We start from the raw sequence: 21,291 nt of genomic DNA on the forward strand, positions 1-21,291 counted from the left end.
TATGAGTTGGTCAGATCTAAGGACCCACATAATGCTCTTGAATTTTCAAAGCTCAGAAGCACAGCCTAAACTGTGGGCATTCACCAGTCTCCCCTTCCCCCACAAGAGGCCTCACCTATGTGGCCAGCTGGCCCCCTAGATGGTGTCTCTCTCAACTTCTTTAGCATCATAATTCTCGAAGCTGATGTTTGGAACACTAAACCACATGAGAGGACAAAGTGACCTGCCCATCCACCTATTCTGATTGATACACTTTTAAACCTCTGAAGAAAAACCATTTCTCCTCCTTCCTTTACACCAAACAAAGATTTAGCCATAAAATTCCGGCTTAGAGTAATCACATCCTGAATCAATGGCTTCTGTTCTGGGTTTAAAAAAATAAAAGAGAGAGAGCCCTCTAACATGTTCATTTTAATTTTAAAAATGCTATTTTAAATGGTAGGGAGCCTTTTAATTCTCCACTCTGGGTTATAAAAAAATAATAGATAGGCAGAAATGTGTTATTAAAGCTATTTTTCTTGGCGTTCTGGTAATTTAATAAACTGCTGAAGCTAAGCCTTGAGACTTTATGATGCAGCAAGAAGACGACTTGTCTGTTGATTAATAGTTTCTGATCATCCCCCACCCAACCCCCCTGCCTCCTGGGGTGATTCCTGAAGGACAACGGGTGATTTCTGAGGAGTGGAGATTTGGAGAAATGTTGTGCAAAAATGTCTTGTTCAAGAAAGTTAAATCTCCAGGAACATCCACACACCATTCTTTAGAACTTGGGGTGCTAGGGAGCGGGTTGAGGTAGGTCCCAGAAGGTAATGTTTAGGGTAGTTATTTCCATATATGACAACTTCGGAGCATTTCACTCATGTCAAGATCACTGGGGAATGTCTGAGTGTACTCGGGTGCCCATGACAAAATACCACAGACTGGGTGGCTTAAAGACAGATAATTACGTCTCAGTTCTGGAAGCTGGGAAGCCTAAGGTCAAGGTGCCAGCAAGGTGGGTTTCATTCTGAGGCCTCTTCTTTTGGGTGGTAGGAAGCTGCCATCTTGCTATGGGCTCACATGACCTCTTTGTGTACATGTGGAGAAAGATAGCAAGCTCTCTGGTGCCACCTCTAATTTGGGCACTATTCCCATCATGAGGGCCTCACCCACATGACCTCATCTAACCCTAATTGCCTCCCAAAGGCTTCATTTCCAAATAGCATCACATTGGGAGTTGGGCCTTCAACATATGAACTTGTGATGGGCACAACCATTCAGTCCATAAAAAGACTATTATTGTTATTATTACTAATAATTATTAATATTAATATTAACTATGTTATTAATAATAGTTATTAAATATTGTTATTAAGTCTTCATTACTTGGCTTCAAATGAACTCCCAATGATCCCAAACCTCTGCAGACCACTTTTCTGTTTTGTCTACTGTCTTTCTGTTAGGCTCTGTTGAGAAGGGATACTAAAGGGAGCCCCAAAGCTGGAGGAGATAGAAGGGGCTTGTTCGTTCTTGTGTGGCTCCTATTCTGGTCAGCATCACCTTAGCAACTTCCCAATAGCAACAGTTGTACCCAGGTTGCCATTTTCTCAGCACTTGTCCAATCAGCCTCACTGTGCCTTCTTAGAACACCAACATCAGTAGGCTGATACCTCCTCCTAAGAGGTCTTTATTCCTACCCCAAGGGCCCCTTCCTCTGAATCCAGACTCCAACACCAAACAGTCCCTGGTTCCCAGGCCCATATATCTGAGTTTCAAATCCTCAGTGCTCTTCCTCTGGGCTTCTAAGTTTTTGGGTTTTTTTGTTTTTTTAATTTGTTAAAACATTTATTCATTTTTGAGAGGCAGAGAGAGACGGAGCATGAGTGGGGGAGGAGCAGAGAAAGAGCGAGACACAAAATCTGAAGCAGGCTCCAGGCTCTGAGCTCTCAGCACAGAGCCCGACATGGGACTTGAACTCACTGACTGTGAGATCATGACCTGAGCTGAAGTCAGACGCTTAACCTACTGAGCCACCCAGGCAACCTTGGGCTTCTAAGTTTTAATAAATCCATCCTCTTCTCTTTGGATGGTATCTGCTCTCTGCAGTTGTTACTTCTGTGTTACCCTTGAATTCTTTTTCTTTTCTTTTTTCTTTTTTTACTTTTTTAGTTTTCCAATTCCTTTATTATTTATTTATTTTTTTGCATGTAATCCTTTAAAATGTAGATAGACTAGCATTTTCTAGGCCTGCTTCTCTCCTTGTAAAGGGAAGCAACTGGTAAATACATTTCATGTATGAGACTGACCGCACTAAGTCAAGTTTCTCCTCCTTTTGGGAACTGCTTGGTTGTATGATTGTGACATGGAAACCTTCCTTGTTGGAAAGTTTTCTTTCTTTAGAGTCAGCTAACTCTGTGACGGCAGAGAATAGGATTGTCCAACTGTGTAACTCAGCACCTAGCCCAATGCCCAATGTACAAGGCAAGTAGTCAATAAACACCTACTATGTGGTGAATGAATAATTGGATGGATGGATGGATGGATGGATGAAAAGATGACAGTCTGATCTCAAAAACATTTAGTAGTGGGGTGAAATAATCCTTTTTGAAGAAATGGTGTTACTTCCTTTTTGAGTATGTGAATTAGGATCAAGTTTGGCTATGTGGGAAAGAAACCTATATAACCATGGCTTTTAAAAAGAGTTCACTGTCCTCTCACAGAAGCAAAGTTTGGAGACAGACACTCCAGGGCTGGCCCAGGACCTCCACTATTATTACAGGCTCTCTTCTTCCATCTTCTTGCTCTACCTACCAACTTTATACTATAGCTTTGACCTCTAGAAATCACACAAAACACTTTGCCTACACCTCATTTGGCTAGAACTAAGTCACATATTCCGGATGGCCATGTGCCAATCTGAAAAATGAAGTTCTATTACTAAGGAAGAAGGGTGAGATGCATGGTAACTGGAAATCTTGTCATACAGAGGAACATATAACACAAAACTGAGGATGCCTCCCCAAAGGAGAAAGGCTTGGAGAACCTGAAGTCCTGGAGGATGAGTTTCAAGGCTGAGAGTTGATCTCCTTGCTTCAGAGAATCCCTCCCTTCTGGGGCTGCTTCTCTCCCAAGTCTGCAGTTCACACCGCCCACTTCTTATGACAATGGCTTCACACTGGAAAATGACTTAGTTGTCTGAAAACTTAATAGTCATTAACCATATGATATAAGATCCAACAAAGGTCATTCACTCTGGGCTGTCTTAATATAAAAAGGGAAGGGAGAAGAAAGTAGGTAAGAACATTGAGTCACTTACTATGTGACCTTAAATAAGATAGTTAATCACTCTGAACCTTAGTTTCTGCATATGTAAGACACATACTACAGTTATTATGAACATTACATCAGATAATAAAGGTGATGTATACAACAATGTGCCTGCTCCATTGTAAGTGCTCCATGATTAATAGCTGTTATTATTTTATTAAGTATTTCTGAAGCCCACAAAAACATGCTACTCCTCAACTTTGTTGCTTAAACCCCACACGGACTATCATTAGTTTTGAGATTTGCAAATAAATGTTCTGAGATAGGGGATTGGGGGTTAGAACTTGAGAACATATCAGATGAGAATCAGATGCACGAACCAGAAATACTAAAAGAGTGATCACTAACAGAGTGATCTAACACTCTGAACTGGGGTGGGCATCCTGCTATGTGCTCTCATATATCCCCATAATAACTTCATTACTTTTTGCAGTAACTGTGATTTAATGTCTAAGCTTATAACACAGGGGGGCAGGCACTGTGTCTGTCCGGCTCACCGCACATCCCTAAGAGTCTCAGTGAGTATGTGCTAGATGAATGGGATGGAGAGCTGGTTGGAAGGGACACAGAGAAGAGCTGGGAGTTTTCAACCCTTTTCAGACCTCACTGTCCAAATCAGGGCAAGCACTCAGTCTCCCTTTCCCCCATTCCCAACCATTTCTAGAATTCCCTGAGAGGTAAGCAGAGTCAGGGAGTGCAATGCACTGGAAAGGCATTGGGCATTGGCTGCAGCCCTCCCTTAACTGTCTCCTCCTGATAAATTTCTTAGGGAAAAAATATTCCTGGGGACTTCTGGAAATCCGACTCTCAGACATCCTGGAATGAAGGCTTGGACAGCGGGTCTGTGTCAGAATGCAGCTCAATACAATTCAACAAGCATTTTTGACACCCAGCATGTGCCAGGCACTCTGTTAAATGGTGTTCTATATACAGTTTCTCTTCTTAATAAATGCTTACTTTTATGCACATAGTTTAAAAGCTAACTGGTGCTAAAAAGTCATGAACGAGGCGAGGACTCCTGTACCTCCATCCCTCCCAAACCCATTCTACTTCTCATAGGCGACTCCTTCAACTCTTTTGGCTCTTTATTTTGGGATTTACCTCCACATTTATTGATAATTATGTGTATTCTACTCTCTGGAATCATCTATTTTAGACATTACCTACTGACTTCCTCTTATGGTAAGTGAGGATTTTCGCTTTATTCACACCTCTCTTCTCACCTCCACCCTTTCACTACAGTTATAAACAATTTTTGATGCAGTCTATATTGGAGCTTTTTATTATTATGACCACGTAAATATTGTCCACTGCCAAGTTAACAATTGTTTCATTTTCCACTTGAATTTACAGCTATGTCTTCCCACCCCCACCAACCGCTATAAAACAACTCTCAGCACAATTTTCTACACGGTCAACTCCGTCAGGATAATCTGGCATTTTCTTTTTCTCCAGCCCCTCGGGCCCACTGTAGACATACCTCCTTAGGTCTCCAGCTTCCTGCTGGACGGGTGGTAGTGGCTTCCCAGGCTCTGCCACATGGTTTTGAGCTGAGACCTTCCTCTTTTATCACTACAGATGCCTCCTTAGCCTCCCTCCTGCTCACGTTCCATTGGATACTTGCTTCCCACATTCTGTGTCTTTTTCGGCTTACTTGTCTTAGTGGAGAACATCCTCCCTTAATTTGTTGACAAAGGGGCAAAGAGGTAACATTTTTGAGATTTGCATGTCTGAAAACACCTCCATTCTACCTTTACAGATAAAAATTGAGTTTTAAAATTCTAGGTCAAAGATCATTTCTGATCTAAGTAATGGCAGCTTTGTCCTGGGATCTTCTAAGTTCACCATATTACTGTTGAGAAATCTGATCCCGTTCTGATTCTTGCACATTTGTATGTGAGCGGGCTTTTCTGAAATGAGACTCCTACCTTTATCCCTGATATTCTAAGATTTTACAGTGATATGCCTGGGGGGGTTAGATCTTTTTAATTCATTTTGCTGAACACTGGTTTGGGCCATTATATCCGGGAAATTTTCTTGTGCTTTTCTGCTAATACTACCTTCCCCTTTACCTTCACTATTCTGCCTAGAACTCTTGTTAGCCAGATATCTGGTGTCCTGGATTGATCCTCTCATTTTCTCATGTTTTATCTCCTATAATCCATCCCTGTGCCTTTTTTTAGTTCTCTTTTCCATGAGATCTCTCTGATGTTAGCTTCCAACTTTCTTTGCTAAAAAATATCAACTATCACTGCTTTAATTTCAAAAGCACTTTCTTGTTCTGATTTTTAAAAATAAGTATACAGCATATTGTCTTATTTTCTAAATGTACTATCTTATCTCCCCAAGAATATTATGGTCTGTCTCTTTTTTGGTTCCTTTTTACCTTTGTTTTGATCCATTTCTTTCTTGTTGGGGATTGCCTATTCCTATTAAGACTCAGGTCTTTTGGAAGCCTGGGTGGCTCAGTCGGTTAAGCGTCTGACTCCTGATTTTTGGCTCAGGTCATGATCTCACAGTCATGAGATCAAGCCCTGCATCAGGCTCTGTGATGGGCACACAGCCTGCTTAAGATTCTCTCTCTCCCCCTCTCTCTCTGTCCCTCCCCCACTTGTGCATGCTCTCTCATTAATTAATTAAAACACTCAGGTCATTAAAAGTTGATTTGGAGCTTTTGTGATGGACATAATCATAGGGTAATTTTTATTGGTGCCTTCAAGTGTTTTTGGGTCAGTTCAGCTTCTCCAGAGGATCTCCCAAACCCCTGCCTCTTGGTTAAAATCTAGGTGCTGGCATTAGGTGGGTATGTGTATTTTGCTTAATCCCCATTTTAAATCTGGACTCTCAATTCCACAATCCTTATGCATGGCATCCAAGTTTCCCCAGAGAAAATGCCTCCTGTCTGCTATACAACTGTCCATGGCCCCTCACTTTGTGTGGTCAGGATAGAACCTACCTTCTGCATCACATCCTCACTTTCAACCCTCTCTAGCCCACCTTTCACGGTGTCCAGTACCGGACTCCTACTGAGAACTTCAGGGCTCTGCAGAAGAAAATCGTTTGCTTCTTGTTGATCAGTGTCCTTCAGTGGGCATCTCAAGATGATCTTCCCCTGTTCTACTGAGGTATTTACTATTCCTCTATCCCATTTCTGCTTCCGTATATAGTGGATGGGATTGCTGGCCTCTCCTAGTTTCACTGAGAATGGAGTTCATATGGGTTTTCTTGTTCTTGCTATTTGGGGGGCGATTTCAAGAGAAGAGGGACAGAAACATCTTCACTCCACCATTGTAAAATCACATGTCTGCATTAAGTAGACATAAATCTATATTAAGTCTACATTCTCTTTTAATCCCCACAACTATTCACATAGCCATTCATAGAGCTGAGGTTTAGAGAAGTTAAATTCTCCGCCCAAGGTCAATGTCGGAAAGTGGCTTAGAACCCAGGTCTCACCAAAGGCAAATCGATGCTTTTTCTCTTACTCTCTTCTATCTCCAAACACCCTGAGATCAAGAGAGGGTGGTAAATGATGGTCCAACTTGTGGTTAATACCTGGAGATACAATGCCAAGAAGCCCTTCAGAAAAGGGGTCCTGAGTTTGTCAGAACTCCTTGGCAACTAGTGTCTTTCAGAGTCCATGGCAAATCTAGACTGTTAGCCAAAGGAAAAAATATATATACTAAAAATGTGTCCAGCCTTGGGGAAAGGGGCTAATGAACTCAGAAGGAATCCAAGACTCAGGCCACAGAAAAGGGAGAGGGCCTAAGTCCTAAGAGAACTTAGAAGATAAATTGATTTCCAGGTTCCCAACAGGAAAGGCCAGTGAGGCTAATGGTGTCACCCTGTAAGGTCAAGAGTCATGCTCTTGTAAGCACGGGGCCAAGGCTGCCCCAAGACATCGGTGACTTCCAGACCCTGACCTGTCATCGCTGTCAGGATTGGGCTCAGCCAGGGTGGGGTTGAGCTTTCAGGTAACTAATAAGATTGGTAATAGAGTAACTTATAACTGATACTGTTGGCCTGTCTCATACGTGCATAGCTCATTTTTTTTTTTTGACCCAAGAGTAGGTCCCTAAATTAACTCTCTTTAATGTCATCTTGTTAGAGTTTTCTAAAGGATGATCCAGGGGTTCCATTTCACAGACCATCCCTGATCAGGGATGGCCCCCTGAACCACCATGGGGAAAATGATGGTGTGGCTTTTGTCAGGTCGAGGGGAACCGCTGCTTAGCGATGCCACCTGCCATGGGTGGGGGGGGAGTTTAGTATGTGTGCTATTGCCAGATGAGACCATCATCTCTTCCCAGAACTGTGTCCTCCACATGTGTGGTCAGGATGCTCTCAACACCCTTATTCAAGTCACTGATAAAAGCTGATCGAGACAGATCAAAGGGCAGTGCCATCAGGTTCAGTTTTGTCATTGGCCTGGGGCTTGGCATTGATAGACAATCTCTGGATACAGTCCGTCACATTTAGGATTATTCTTGGAATTGATTTCCAGATCAAATTTCCCCATCTTGCATCCAAGAGAGACTTTTTCTGTAAAACAGCCACCTGAGCAGGGTGTCCTTCTTTTATGTCCATTCCTGAGATACATCAGTTGGGATGTTGAGAAGTGAGTGGGTCACCGAAGAGAAGAGTAAGCCCTTAGTTTATGATCCCTGGGCTCCTGTATTTAGACAGCAGCGCTTTGAGGACTCCGGCCTGTGGTTTCTTGTCATGTTCTGGGTAAACGCTGTGTCTCGTGTGTGGGAGAAATGAGCAGTGGAGAGGACACAGAACATCACAAAAATAAACAGGCACACTCCATTTCAAGCCGCTCTCACTTTTATCATAAAATACAAACGTTCTAAAATTAAGTGTCTTATTTCTATTTTCCCAACAACAACAAAAACAAAAAAATCACTCATGTCAGCTAAATACAGGTGCATAGATGGCTGAGCAGGTGAGTGTGAATATGAGGGAGGTGCATGTGTGGCGGGTGGTGTGTGTGAGGGGGGCTATGTGTGTGAGAGAGCTGGTCAACAGATGAGTCTGGTCTTGCTGTTTTCTGTCTATGACCTGGTCGGAGCCTTGGCTTCTCCAACTTCATGCCACGCTGCTATTACAGAATCCAGAATTCCAGAGCCCTTAGCCCTGATCCAAGGGCTAAGGTAGGAGGGGGGAGAAGAGAAGACCATCTAAAAATTTATGCCATTCCCACTGGAGGAAAAATAGGGGCTATTCATCAGGGGTCCACCAGCCGTCGAGCCAAACCTGGAAGAGAGAGAATACAGTGTCATGATGAAACTCCTGATGTTAGCAGAGATATTAGAAAAAGTAATACATTAATTTTGTGGCTGTCAAGGACTGGGTAGATCATGACAGGCTTGAAGGCTAAACGCGTTAGCATAAAAAAAAAAAAAAAAGCTTTGGCTCTGGGAAAATAAAATATTAAAATGATCCAATTGGAGGGCAATAAAGAGCTTCTTCTGCCCCTTCCTTAAGGCAAGGAGCCCCTGGCAGCCTGTAAGGGACTGCCTCTCTGGGGCCAGTGCTCCCCCAATCTCCAGGACCACACAGCAGGGATCCTCTCCGGATCTGAGCACCCTACCTGTGGGCCTAAAGCCATTCTACCTGCCTTAGAGGACCCAGGTGTGTCCTTCAGGAATGCCACCACACCACGGAACTCAGGGCCACGTCCCAGTGGGAGACCCCGGAGTCTAGACCATCCCAGGGCTCCCTGACCCCTTATCAACACCAAACGAAATCAGGCTTTCCATTTCAACACCAGAGCAAGGAATAAGCGCTGAGACGTCACTGAGTGCCTGGGACTTCGCTTAGACCAGCAGGGAAGGAAAAGCCGAGAGCATTTGAGCCTCACCTTCCAAGCGCAGAAATATGCACACTTCCGCTTTTTCTCCCCGGCACCACACTCCCGTTCATACTTCAAAAGAGAGTTCAGAAGCCGTCTCCTCCGTGACCCCTTCCCTGACCTCTCCAGATGGAATCATTTACTCACACTTCTGGGATCCTACAGCAATTTTTTCACCCATCTGCTAGGATACTTGGAATGAATGGGAACGGAGATCAGTACAAATCGCAGCGGAACAAATGGCTAGATTTAGTCTAATCCAGGGATTCTCGGTCCCTTTTCTGCTGGGCAGATGCATATTACAGAAGACGTTCACGTTCACCACACCCTCCCATGAATTAATGAAACGAGAAGAGGGAGGGGGTGGGGGAGGGAAGAAGGAATGGGAACAAGCCACCGCATTAATTTGTAATGCCTCAGCTGGTATCCAGATCTCTCGCTCACAGTGTCATGGGCAAGCAAGGCTTTGGGTTAGTTAGATTCCCCTTTCATTAAATAAATTCCAGGAGAGCAGGGACCTTATCTGGACTATTTGCCACTTTATGCCCAGGGCCCAGCCAACGACCTGGCACAAGGGAGATGCCTCATAAACAATTATGCTGGCTCTAACCCCCCCCAACCCCACCCTTTTTTTCTCTCTTCCAAAAATCACATTGGAAAAGAAATGATGGAAAGTGATATTATAGGGATACACTGGATTCCACTCTGATTTACAAAAAAGACCATACATAGCCCGTACTTCAGCATTTCATAATTACTGGTAACAAATTACTCAGGACACACCTCATATCGGATTGCCACGCCCCATGAATCTACGCCATCCAGGTTGGGAACTTTCAATGGGTTCAATTGTCAAGGGCATGGTTTGGACAGGACGTTCATTAGAGAGCCAGGAGGAGAGGTAATCCCCATGGACTAGAGTGATCCAGGAGTGACTCCTGGAGGAAGAGGAGGAGCTTGAACTGCCTTGCACATGGCCAATTGTCCTGGTTTGCCTGCAACAGTCTCTACACTGGCATTTCCAGTGTGATTATTCTTTGTGCTCCTTTTAACTCTCAAACTTATTGTTGTTTGGAAGATAAACCATGTGGTTATCTTACCCCGATGAATGCATGCAAACTGATGTGGCAAAGGGAGGGGACCGCTCAGCTCCTCCTTCCCTGACAGCCACCTGCTCCTTCCTCTCCCTCTCCATATGGTTTAGTCTCTTGGTTCGCTTCTTTGCTCCTGACCCTACTTGTCTCCCGGACTACCCGGACTACACTCTCCCCCAGGGCCCCTGCATGCTTCCTGCCCAGCGCCGCCTCTCCTAGACCTGTTCCACCCAGATGACTGGGAACCCCAGACACCACGGCCCTGCCTGGCACTCCCTGCATCCTAGCCCACGTGCTCACATTGCTCTGTGATCCCTCCCTCTCCCCTCCAGGAAACACCTCCTCCCTGGTCTCCTATACTCCACCCTCACCTATTCCTTCACCCACCTCACTAACGCTCCCTCTCTTAGAGCCTCTGCTGCGTCCTCCACAACTCCCCAACCTCCCTACCTGTAGGAGGCCCAGGGCTCAGTCCTTGGGCCTCATCTCCTCTCGATGCACACATACTCCCTGGGCGATCTCATCCCACCCCATGCCTTTAAATATCATCTATATGCTAATGACTCCCGAATTTATATTGCCAACCCCAGCCTCTCCCTTGAGCCCCAGACTCACACATCCACCTGCCTGTCAACAGCCCCACTCATATGTGTAACGGGCCTCTCAAATTTTGCATATCCCAAACCAAACTGCATCGACAGACCCGTCTTTAAGAGTCATTTTGACCTTAGTATTTTGGCATTTCCACTTGTTCAAATCAAAAACTGAAGAATCATGCTTGGCTTCTCTCTTTCCCTCCTTCCACATCCTGCATCATCAAGTCCTGTCAATTCAACCAAGAAAATAAATACTCCAGATCTTTTCACTTATCTCCTTCCCACGGTCTCTGCCCTAGTCCACACCGCCAGCACCTCTTACTCCGACAGCTGTCAGGGCTCCTATCCTGCTCCCCTGCACCAGCTCTTGGCCCGTGGTCCAGGCTTCATACATTGGCCAACGTCCTCTTCTTTAGATGGAGAATTAGAACACGTCCTCCAAAGGTTAAAAGCGTTAATGGCTTCCCACTGCTCTTAAAACTCCTCACCATGCCCACCAGGCCCTATCTAGTTTGGCCCTGCATCCTCTCTGATTCCAATCCCACCCACTCCCTCTCCTACGCGCTATGCTCCAGGAACACTTCCTACCTCAGGGCCACTGCGCTTTGTATTTCTGCCCAGAGAGCGCATCACCTATATATAATCCCTCATTTCATTTAGATCTCTGCTCAGGAGACATCCCTTCATTCTCTCTCTCCTAACCTCTGGCCCCTGACACGTGAGCTGCTTGTTTATTTTGGAATTGTCTACTTTTTCCACCGGAATGAGAGAAGGAAAACCTTTGCCTTGTTCCCTCCAGGAACCACTGCCTAGGACAGTGCCAGGCACACACGAGGTCCTCAATGAACACCTTTTGAATGACCAAATCGCCCCTCTGGGGAGACCGGGGCCTGCCCCCACCTTGCCTCACTTTTCCCATCTCCCTTTCCTGAGCATGAATGTTAGTTGAAGATTTGGTGGGTGGGAATGAGCGGCCGCGTGCTGTCATCTTAAAACAACAAACATAACTTTATGGCTGACCAGCAGGTAAAATGTGTGTGGAATTTTCGGCTAAAATATTGAGTTTGTGTTGGCTGCTTGCGGTTAAATCCTTCTCATCTGCCGTTTGGGGCACTTCGGAGGAGAAGTGTGAGGAGCCCTGATAAGCAATGGAAGCCCCTTCAGCAGGCCTGTTACAAAGTCAACAGGATGTTGGAGAGATTAGCCTGGGAAGGAGCTCAGGGTGCAGGAAGTGGGGGGAGAAAGCTGTAAGAAGATCGCCTGGCCGTGTCCTGTTGTAAACCAAGCAAACAGGTAAAGGCGGGTGTGTTATGCTCCACTACCTGCCACCTGCTATAGACAGTGCATCGTCATCCACTACAGCTCTGCAGCTACGTTTCTGCAGCCAGACTGTGGGGCCCAGCCCCCCGATGGGCCTACAGAAGGGGCCCGGCAGGCCCCAGACCGGCCTCACCTCCACACCGGACCGGTCTGCGACCCACATAGCCTCCTGACAGGCACAGGGCCCCTCCCTCCCCTCAACCATGGAACGAACGTACCAAGAACACACCAGCGAGGCCCGGAGCACTCGCCTCCCCTCCCCAGCAGCTTTCTGGGTACCGGGTGGACTCCCAGTGCGAGTTGAGGACTCACCCGTAAGCCTGGGGGACGAGGTACTGCGGCCCATCTCCTGCCATGGGGGAAGGGTCTCGGGGATTGGCGGAGAGCTTTGGAGGTGTCCTCTGAGGGTACGGATAGCTGGGCTGCACAAAGGGGATGTAGCCCAGCAGGGGGGTGTAGGAAGAGCGGAAAATCTGCTGTCCCATCTGCTGTGGATTGTACGGTGTCACCTGCAGGTCAGAGATGAGAGAGGGGCTGGGTCCCGCAGAGCCCACTGCTTCCAAACCTCACGGTTCCCAGCTCTAACCCCAACCCTAATCCCAGGCGCCAGCCCCCCCTCCCCCCAGCCCCTTGCCCCTCACTCATTGTGGGTATACAGAAGGCAATGTGTTGAAACGGCAAAAGCACAGGGCTCAGCTGCTGTGTCTGACTGGCAAGGTACTTAATTTATCTGAGCCTCAGTTTCCTCGTCTGTAGAATGGGCAAACACTCCCCTCCCCCAACGGACTCCCCTGAGTCCGCTGATATAAGTAAAGAGACTGGCACATAATAAATAGTACATAAATTTTATTCCCATTCTCTGCCCCACCTCCCTACCTGTTCCTCTGTCAATAACCATCCCCAAAGCCCTAGTCTCTTACTTTTACTGTCAAAAAAAAGCTGTTGAGATTTATATGTCCCTGGCCTCTACCTCAGGATCTCAACAGATTCCCAATGCAAGACAGCCCTGCCCCGTGGAAATGCCCGTGACAGGTGATGGAGATGTCCTGTGTCTGCACTGCCCAGTATGGTAGCCGCCGGCCCCATGTGGCTATTGACTGACTACTTGAAATGTGACTGCTGTGAATGAGGAACTGAATTTTAAACTTTACTTAATTTTAATTGACTTAAGTTTAAATAGCCACATGTGGCTAGCGGTTACAGTACTGCACAGTGTGAGTCTGGGAGAAAGGGCACAAAAAGGCAATGGGATTCAGCTCACACTCTGGAGAAAATTAGGAACTCAGTGGGGTTTCAGACACTACCTGGCTCCGACTCCCACCAACGGACACGCCAGGGACCCTATCTGTCTTATCTACTGATATCTTCTCAGCCTTAAGACAATGCCTGGCAAACAGCAACTGCTCAATAAACATATAGTAAATGAATGAGTGCAAGAGAGAAAGAGAGAGGAAGAGGAGGGAGGAAAAAAGAGGCCACTAAGTGTCTGCTTGAATACCTAAAGTGATGGGGAGCTCATTACATGTTAAGCACTACGTTCTACTACTGACAGCTCCAAACGTCAGAAAACTCTCTCTTGGACAGCCATCCTCCTGTGTGCCGAAGGGAAAATTGGGGAAACTTCTGGGCTTCCTCTTTGAAAGCAAGAGTCTGGGGTCCAAGATGCTCAGGGATTCAGCACACAGACAACCCTCTCTCCAACACTGCACATCCTTATCTCATTAAAAAACAAAAAACAAAAAAACTCACAAAGGCTAGGGTTTATTGAGTGCTTAGGGCATGCCCAGCCCTTCATACAGATTCTCTCACTCAAACTCCAAACAGCCCTGGGAGGCAGGACCATTACTATTCCCACTGTAGGAATGAAGAAATGGGGTTCAGAGAAGTTAAGACCTTGCGTAGTAAAGTGCTTCAAGGTGTCAGAGTTGTAGTGGGAAGCCCCAAGGCACACCGCTGTACCGCACCTCCACACATGCTCCCTCTGGAGGCTGGAGGTATGCTCCTCCGTCCTGGCCCTCCCCATGTCTCCCCCAGAGGATACACAGGACTGGGTGATGCTGGACATGGGCACCAAAACCCGAAGATGACAAGCTGAAAGTCAGAAAGGGCCAAGGGCTCAAAGAGAGAACCCAGGAAGACACCTCCCAGGACAGACACCTGCAAGAAAATGGCAGAAAATCCCCCTGGTTTTCTTGGGGGTGGGGGTGGTGGGTGGAGTCCCGGACCTGGGAGGGAACTGACGTGAGAGAGGAGACGGGGGTCCTACAGCTGATACAAGCTTTCTTTTTTTTTTTAATTTTTTTTAATGTTTATTTATTTTTGAGACAGAGAGAGACAGAGCATGAACAGGGAAGGGTCAGAGAAAGAGGGAGACACAGAATCTGAAGCAGGCTCCAGGTTCTGAGCTGTCAGCACAGAGCCTGACGCGGGGCTCAAACTCACGGACCGCGAGATCATGACCTGAGCCGGAGTCGGACGCTTAACCGACTGAGCCACCCAGGCGCCCCACAAGCTTTCTTTAGAAAGGTACCCTAACTACATGTAACAGCTAAACACCATACAACGGCCACGTATGCCGCCCTGGAACCATCTCCAGGATACACTCTGCTGACGAAACTAATGTTAGAACAGTGTGCCCAGAAAGCGGCATTTGTACAAAATGTTTGTATAAATAGATACCACTGGAAAGATGCTTGAGGAACCAGCAACAGTGACTCTGACATTTTTAAAAATTTTGTACCATGTTCTTATATTACTTTTTCAGATGCACACACGCCCAGAAGGTCACCTCAGTGCGAACTCTTTGGAGCTAGGTGGGGGCTAGGTGGTTGGTATCACTGTTTGTGGGGTGGGGGTGACTGACTGAGATTCTGTGAGCCGGACTGTCTCCTCTCTGTTCTTCTTCAGGATGCAGATTCCCTACTGCTAGAGAAACAGTTCTGGCCCAGCTAATAAAGTAGGCTCTACCTATGGGCCCTTCTCTACCCTCTGGAACATTCCAACATACTTCAGGTCAGGGGGACGGTTTGCAGAGAAAGGGTGGGGCTCCCTGGGGCGAGAAAGGAGAGCCAAGGAGTGTAAGTCTGAGTGTGTGTGTGTCGGGGGGTGGGGGGGGGGGTCTGTCCACCTGTGTGTGAGGGGCCAAGACCAGCCTGGGGATGAAGAGCAGTATTAGCTTCTCTCCTCACACCCCCGTTGCTGCCCCAAGACTCTCAGTCTCTCTGACTTGTGTGTGCAGCCTGGTGGCGTGCATATGACTATGTCTTCATGTGTGTCTCTGTGTGTTTGCATTTGTCTCTGCTGCTTTATTTTGATACTGTGTTTTTGTGTATCTGTGTCCAAGAGGCAGTAAACCATGGTCATTGGCAGCATGGACTCTGAAGCTGAGCTGCCCAAGGTCAAACTCCCAATTTTGCCGTCGTGTGATTTTTAAGCACATATCCGCTACCCACGGAAGCAGGGGTGCCAGATTTAGCAAACAAACAAAAAACAAGATATCCAGTTAAATCTGAATTGCAGATGAACAGCAAATAATTTTTTAATATCGGTGTGGCCCATGCAACATTTGAAGCTAACTTATACTAAAACTCTACCCACCGTCTATCTGAAATTTAAGTTTAACTGGGTGTCTCGTATTTTAACTGACAAACTGACATGGAAGGGTGTGAGTCCCCAGCCCCACTGATGCTGGGCAAACCCATGTGATTTTCCTTGGCCAGTGGAAAGCGGGTAGGCACACATCCCACGTGCTGGCTCTACGCCGAGGCGCTCGGAAGCATCACGTGTTTCCGCTCACCCCTCTGGCACTCCGGTCATCCACGTGGCAGGAGCCAAAGCTACTATGTCTTGGTCTCAAAAGGAGGTCACATGAAACAGGCTTGAACCCAACCCCAGCCCAGCTCAACCAACTCAGAGGCCTATGAGTGAAAAATAAGTATTTATTGTTGAAAGCCTCTGAGGTATTGAGGCCATCTGTTGCCACAGGAAAAGCTAACTAGTATGTTAACTTTGTGACCTTGCGCAAGTTATTTAATCTCTCTGTGCCTCAGTGTCCTCATCTTTAATCTATTTCATAGGGCGGTTGTGAAGTTCATGCAGGTAAAGCCCTTATCTTTTTCTCTCTCTCTCTTTTAAAGTTTATTTATTTTTGAGAGAGAGCTAGCATACTTGCGTGAGCCGCTGGGGGGTGGGGGTAGAGAGAGAAGGGCACAGGGGATCCAAAGCGGGCTCCGTGCTGACAGTAGAGCCCGATGTGGGGCTAGAACTCATGAACTGTGAGATCATGACCTGAGCCACAGTCGGATGCCCAACCGACTGAACCACCCAGGCGCCCTGCCCTTAGTTTATGCAGGTTAAGCCTGTAGAGAACGGCTGGCACATAGTGAGGGCTCTGCAGGTGCCAGCTCTTATCACCTAGGGACACTGGTTTGTCTCCACATGCACACTGGCCTCTGTGCCTGTTCTCTGGGGCTAAGGGCGGGCCGGGAAATATATGGCCAGTGCCCAGCTGGATAAAGACGAGGCAGCAGATGTCCTTCTGACTTGAAGGCCTTTGTGGAGCTGGGACAGAGGTGGGCAGGTTGTCTACTCACCTGTCGGGAATAACAGCCCAGCTGGGGGTGCAGGGCCTGCTGATAGGGCATCCTGGCTGCACGCTGTGGATACAGGCCCTGCAGAGAGAAGGGGGAGGCTCAGCAGTGTGGAGAAAAGGGCTCCCAGCCAGCCAGAGAGCGGTAGCCGCTCAGCCCAAAGACCAGCTCACGTGCCTGGAGCGCCAGCCTGCTCGAGTCCGTCCCACCACACTGCCGGCCAGACCCACCCGCCAGTTAGTCCTGTCCAGCCATCAGGCCAAACAAGCAGAACTCACCCCACACAGGAAGCCCCTTCTTGGGCAGGATTCATAGCCCTTGGGGTGAGTATTTAAGGTAAGACCTTGAGGAACCTGATTGCCTCTTGAATCCCAGATCTGCCCCTTGGTGGCTGTGTGACTTTGGGAAAATCACTTCACTTCTCTGAGCCTCTTTTCCCTTGTCTACAAAATTATATGTGTTTGGACCTGGAAAGCCTGTGAAAGTAGCTACATTATTTTTTTTGCTATTTCACCCTTTGTCCTTTCCCCAAACCCCATTCCTGCCCCAAGACAGGAGGTATCGATGTACATCTGTGTGTATGTGTGTGTCAGTTTGCATCTGTGTTTATTTAAACACATCAACACGTGTGCTTCCCTTTGTGTCTGCAGCTGCGTGTTTCGGGTGCATTAGTTTGGGTCCCTGCTGCTGTGTGTCTATGTGCCACATGTACACCTGAGTCTGTACCTTATGATGAGGATTGGCCCGAAGATCAATGAGCTAGTGCATCTAAAGGGCTTAGAACAGTGCCCAGCACATAGTGAGGATTCTGCAAATGTTAGGGATTTTTAGAATTTCTCACTGCTCCCCACCCCTTGGAGAAGCTGTCTGGCAGTTCAGCCTGATGGAAAGTGGAATCTTTATTCCGAACTCTGTCTGGGGTGGCCTCAGGCATCCATGTATACACACACACACACACACACACACACACACACACACACACAGAATGTGCTTCCGTGGGTGGCATCAGATCATGGCCCCTCTAATCTCAGACTGCCTCTACCTGCCAATTCAGAGTCATCTCCTCAGATGCTGCTCAAAGCACCCCTCAGGCCAGTATGTCTTTCCCGAAGATTCCAAACCCTGAGATGTTGCCTTCATTCTGGGCTCAGCTTGTGGCAACTATCAAAGTGTTGGTGGCTGACACTGTACCCTTGATGACTTCCTCAGAGCCCATGAGCTCCTCATCAAAGGCTCCAGAATTCCTGACATGGGGCCCTATCTTCCAGGTCCCCAAGTTTACACATCCTCTAAGAACCTCTCCTTGGTCTCTGCTCCCAACCAACTGACACAGACTGTGGTCAGGCCCCTCCCGCCTCCACCAGCCCCTTCACCTGCATCCCAGACCCTGCGGCCAGGGCAACCCCTTCACCACCGTGACCACAGCCTAGTCTCTGTGACCCCGGCCGTGGCCTGACCCTGGACAGAGAAGTCGGACAGATGGGGCTGTTCCAGCCGGCAGCCAGCTCCGAGGCCATGTTCTGTGTGTCCGTCTCCCTCCCCATCAGCCTCAGCTCTGTTATACACAGCAGACTCCCCCAGGCCACCATCCCCTCCACATCAGCCTGGGCGGGCTACCCCTCGGGCCTGTGCAAGACAAACAGCCACCTCCCTGCTCCATCCTGGATGGATTTTCAAGAGACAGGGCCACATGTATCAGCATGAGCAACACACTATCTGACTTTAAGGATGTTGCTAGTTGTTCAACTTGCAATTCTGGAAAATCGAAAGCAAGGTAAATAAACACTCATTCTTCTTTGCTTGAGGTCATGGCCTCTTTCCACTCTCCCTCCTTAACTGGGAGCAGCATTCCTTAATGCCAAGGAGCCCAGGGCACTCTGGAGTTCCTTGGTGCTGTGGACTTAGTCCTTCATGGCTCTGCATCGCTCCGCATCGCTCCACAGTAGGGTTCTGAGCAAATTGGCTTTGGGACCTCATCTTTATTCCTAACGCCAAGCAGGAAAAGAGACTAGGATAGACCGTTCCCTGTGTCTCCTCCAGGTCTTTGGAGTTCCCTGACCCTGTTTCCTAGGAAGACCAGGGCTGAATAATAATAAAAACCAACATCTGTATCACACTTTAGATTTTTCAAAGCTCTTTCTCACCCATGAACTCAATTAACCTTACAAGCGAGTCAAGCGTATGCTGCTGCTGTGGCTGCTGCTTATTATCATGAGCCCATTTCACAAGTGAGGAAACCAGGGCTCAGAGCGTTTAGCTAACTTTAACTTGCCCAAGGCCACACAGCTCGAAGGCAGTAGATTCCTTCAAACCCGAGTCTGCCGATTCCAAAACCTGCCTTCTTTTTATTAAATCAGGCCCCTTGACGAGCTGTCTTGAAGCTGGATGGCATTATGAAATCACGAGGAGCTGGAAGAAGGTAAACTGCACTGTTCCCCATCACTACCTGGGAGGGTGAGCGTCTCCAGCCGAGGCCAGGAAGCCGTGGAAGCAGCCCTGCCCTGCAAACACTGGCATCTCTGAAAACAAAGGGTCTCTGTGCTCAGGTACGTTCGAATCTCACTCCCTCCAAAAAGTCAGGTCAGAAGCGGGTGTCGTAGCAAGGAGCTGCTATCTCCTCTTTATAAAGCAAGCCATCATGAATCAGCTTTATATGCCGAGCCGTGAGTGCACTTAGAGTGGATCGGTTTACACTGCATAAAAGTACGCAACTGCTTCTTTCAGAGGTGGGGTGTGCACACAGGGCTGTTCTTTGATTTGTTCCTGACGTGTGCTGGACTGTGAGCTTGTCTGTCATCTTCGAATGCCCTCGCCTGGCCAATGCTTGGCCTCTAGTCAGTGTCGAGCAAAGGTTTTTGAATTACTTAAATGAATGAGTAAACACATAAATAAAAATGAACACATGGGTGAGTCGGTGAATAAATGCCTGAAGAGTAAACAAGCAAACACAAACGTGCAAGGGTGAAGAGTACTGGAGAAGGGGTCGGTGAGTGGAGGAGGGCATGCGGGCACTTCTCTCAAGACTAATGTAAGGAGGATCCAGATATGGGACCCGAGTGTGAGGCTTTCTGTCCTGCGGGAGGAGAGGGCGGGCCCTTGTCCTCTTTAGCAAACAAACAAACAAAAAAGGCTTGAAAGCAAAACATCAAAGGGAAAGAAAGCTTAGCTTCTGTTTAAGATTCTGGGGCTAAGGCTGGTGCACCAGCCCAGAGAGGCTTTATATGGGGCAGAGAAGATCTGCCTTCTGCTCAGGGGACATCTAAGCCATAAGGCTTGCTGCTCTGCTATAAAAGAGGGAATGACACAGGGAGCCAAGGAGAAGTGGAAGGGGAAGGGACACAGAGAGAGGATAAGATGACTTTCAGGTGTTTTGTCTTCTCTATTTGCTCTCTCCATGCTTTGCTGGGCCAGGCTGGGGCAGCAGGTTCCCAAGGACCTGACTGTTACAAGTTGGCATGTCCCTCCAGTACACCCACGTGCCACTCTGGAGAGGTGCTGGGGCGGGGGCCAGAAGACTAAGTAATCCTAGACACTGAGCGCCTTTCCTGGAGAAGCTGAGCACTACCTAAAGGGACTATTTAAGCTACTGAATTGAACTCAAGTTTAAACCAGAGTGGACATTGATTTGATTTTTTTCTTCCTTCTGCCCAGTGGGCAGCAACTCTTAAGGGAAATTGACTTAAATAGACAAACTAAAGAAACTACATTTTCCTGCATAAGTAAGTTCTGTGAGTAAAATTTCCAATCCTGCTACATGTGTTTCTGGTCACTAATTCCCTTTAGGCTATTAGGCTATGAACCCAAGACTGAAAATGTGTATGCCAGGCCACCTTCACTGGTACAAGCTAAGACCACTCAGATGTCGTTGAAATAAGGTGGCCATACAATTTGGCGTCCACACCAGGGCACTTGAGAGTGAAAGGGCGTGCTTTTAATAATTATGCCGGGACAAAAGTCCTAAACCCGGACTGTCCTGAGTACTCTAGAGGACACATACCATCCAGGTAACAAGGAAGCACTAGCAGGTGGGTGGGAAGCTGGGACCACACCATCATCCTATGCTGGGAGTCTAAGCACTTAAACGGCCAAAACTAGCAAAGCAGATCTGGAATACACAGCATAGAGTGAACTGGAATTCAGACAATGGAAAATTTAGAAGTGTGTGTGTGTGTGTGTGTGTGTGTGTGTGTGTGTGTGTGTGTACACCACACAGTTGGTCTGATGTGGCTGCAATGAAGAGAATAACAAGTCTAAAGCCTCTTTGTGAGTCAGGCTCCCCATAAGCCACAGCTTCTCCGTGGCTGGAAGCTGGACAGCCAGACCCACTCACTCACCTGATACTGTGGGAAGGTGGAGTGATTTGTGAACACGGGCGGAGGTGGATAGTTGAGGTTGAGCCACAGTGGCTGGTTCAAGGTTGCTGAGGTCCAGGCTGTGGCAAAGCGTGGGGTGAATACATTCCCTGTGTACTTGAGGTTGTTCTTGTCGGCCACCGTCACAGGTGGGTTAACTGCAAGTCACAGGAGAGG

At 47.5% G+C, this 21,291-nt stretch overlaps 1 protein-coding gene across 1 annotated transcript in view; it reads right to left on the minus strand.

Moving 5' to 3' along the window:
- Positions 1-8,134: 8,134 nt before the first annotated feature.
- CUNH1orf94 (chromosome unknown C1orf94 homolog) overlaps positions 8,135-21,291 on the minus strand; it is a 36,861-nt gene continuing 23,704 nt past the window's right edge. Inside the window, exons 4-7 of the mRNA XM_047085807.1 lie at positions 21,097-21,272; positions 16,766-16,843; positions 12,486-12,682; positions 8,135-8,565 (exon numbers count right to left, since the gene is read on the minus strand). Of these exons, the coding sequence (XP_046941763.1) occupies positions 8,490-8,565; positions 12,486-12,682; positions 16,766-16,843; positions 21,097-21,272 (527 nt within the window). The 3' untranslated portion in view covers positions 8,135-8,489. The remainder of the gene's footprint in view (positions 8,566-12,485; positions 12,683-16,765; positions 16,844-21,096; positions 21,273-21,291) is intronic.

Source organism: Lynx rufus, unplaced genomic scaffold (assembly GCF_022079265.1).
Source record: "Lynx rufus isolate CCGP_SWC_20201006 ecotype Redwood Valley unplaced genomic scaffold, mLynRuf1.p SCAF_2, whole genome shotgun sequence".
NCBI classification, from domain to species: Eukaryota; Metazoa; Chordata; class Mammalia; order Carnivora; family Felidae; genus Lynx; species Lynx rufus.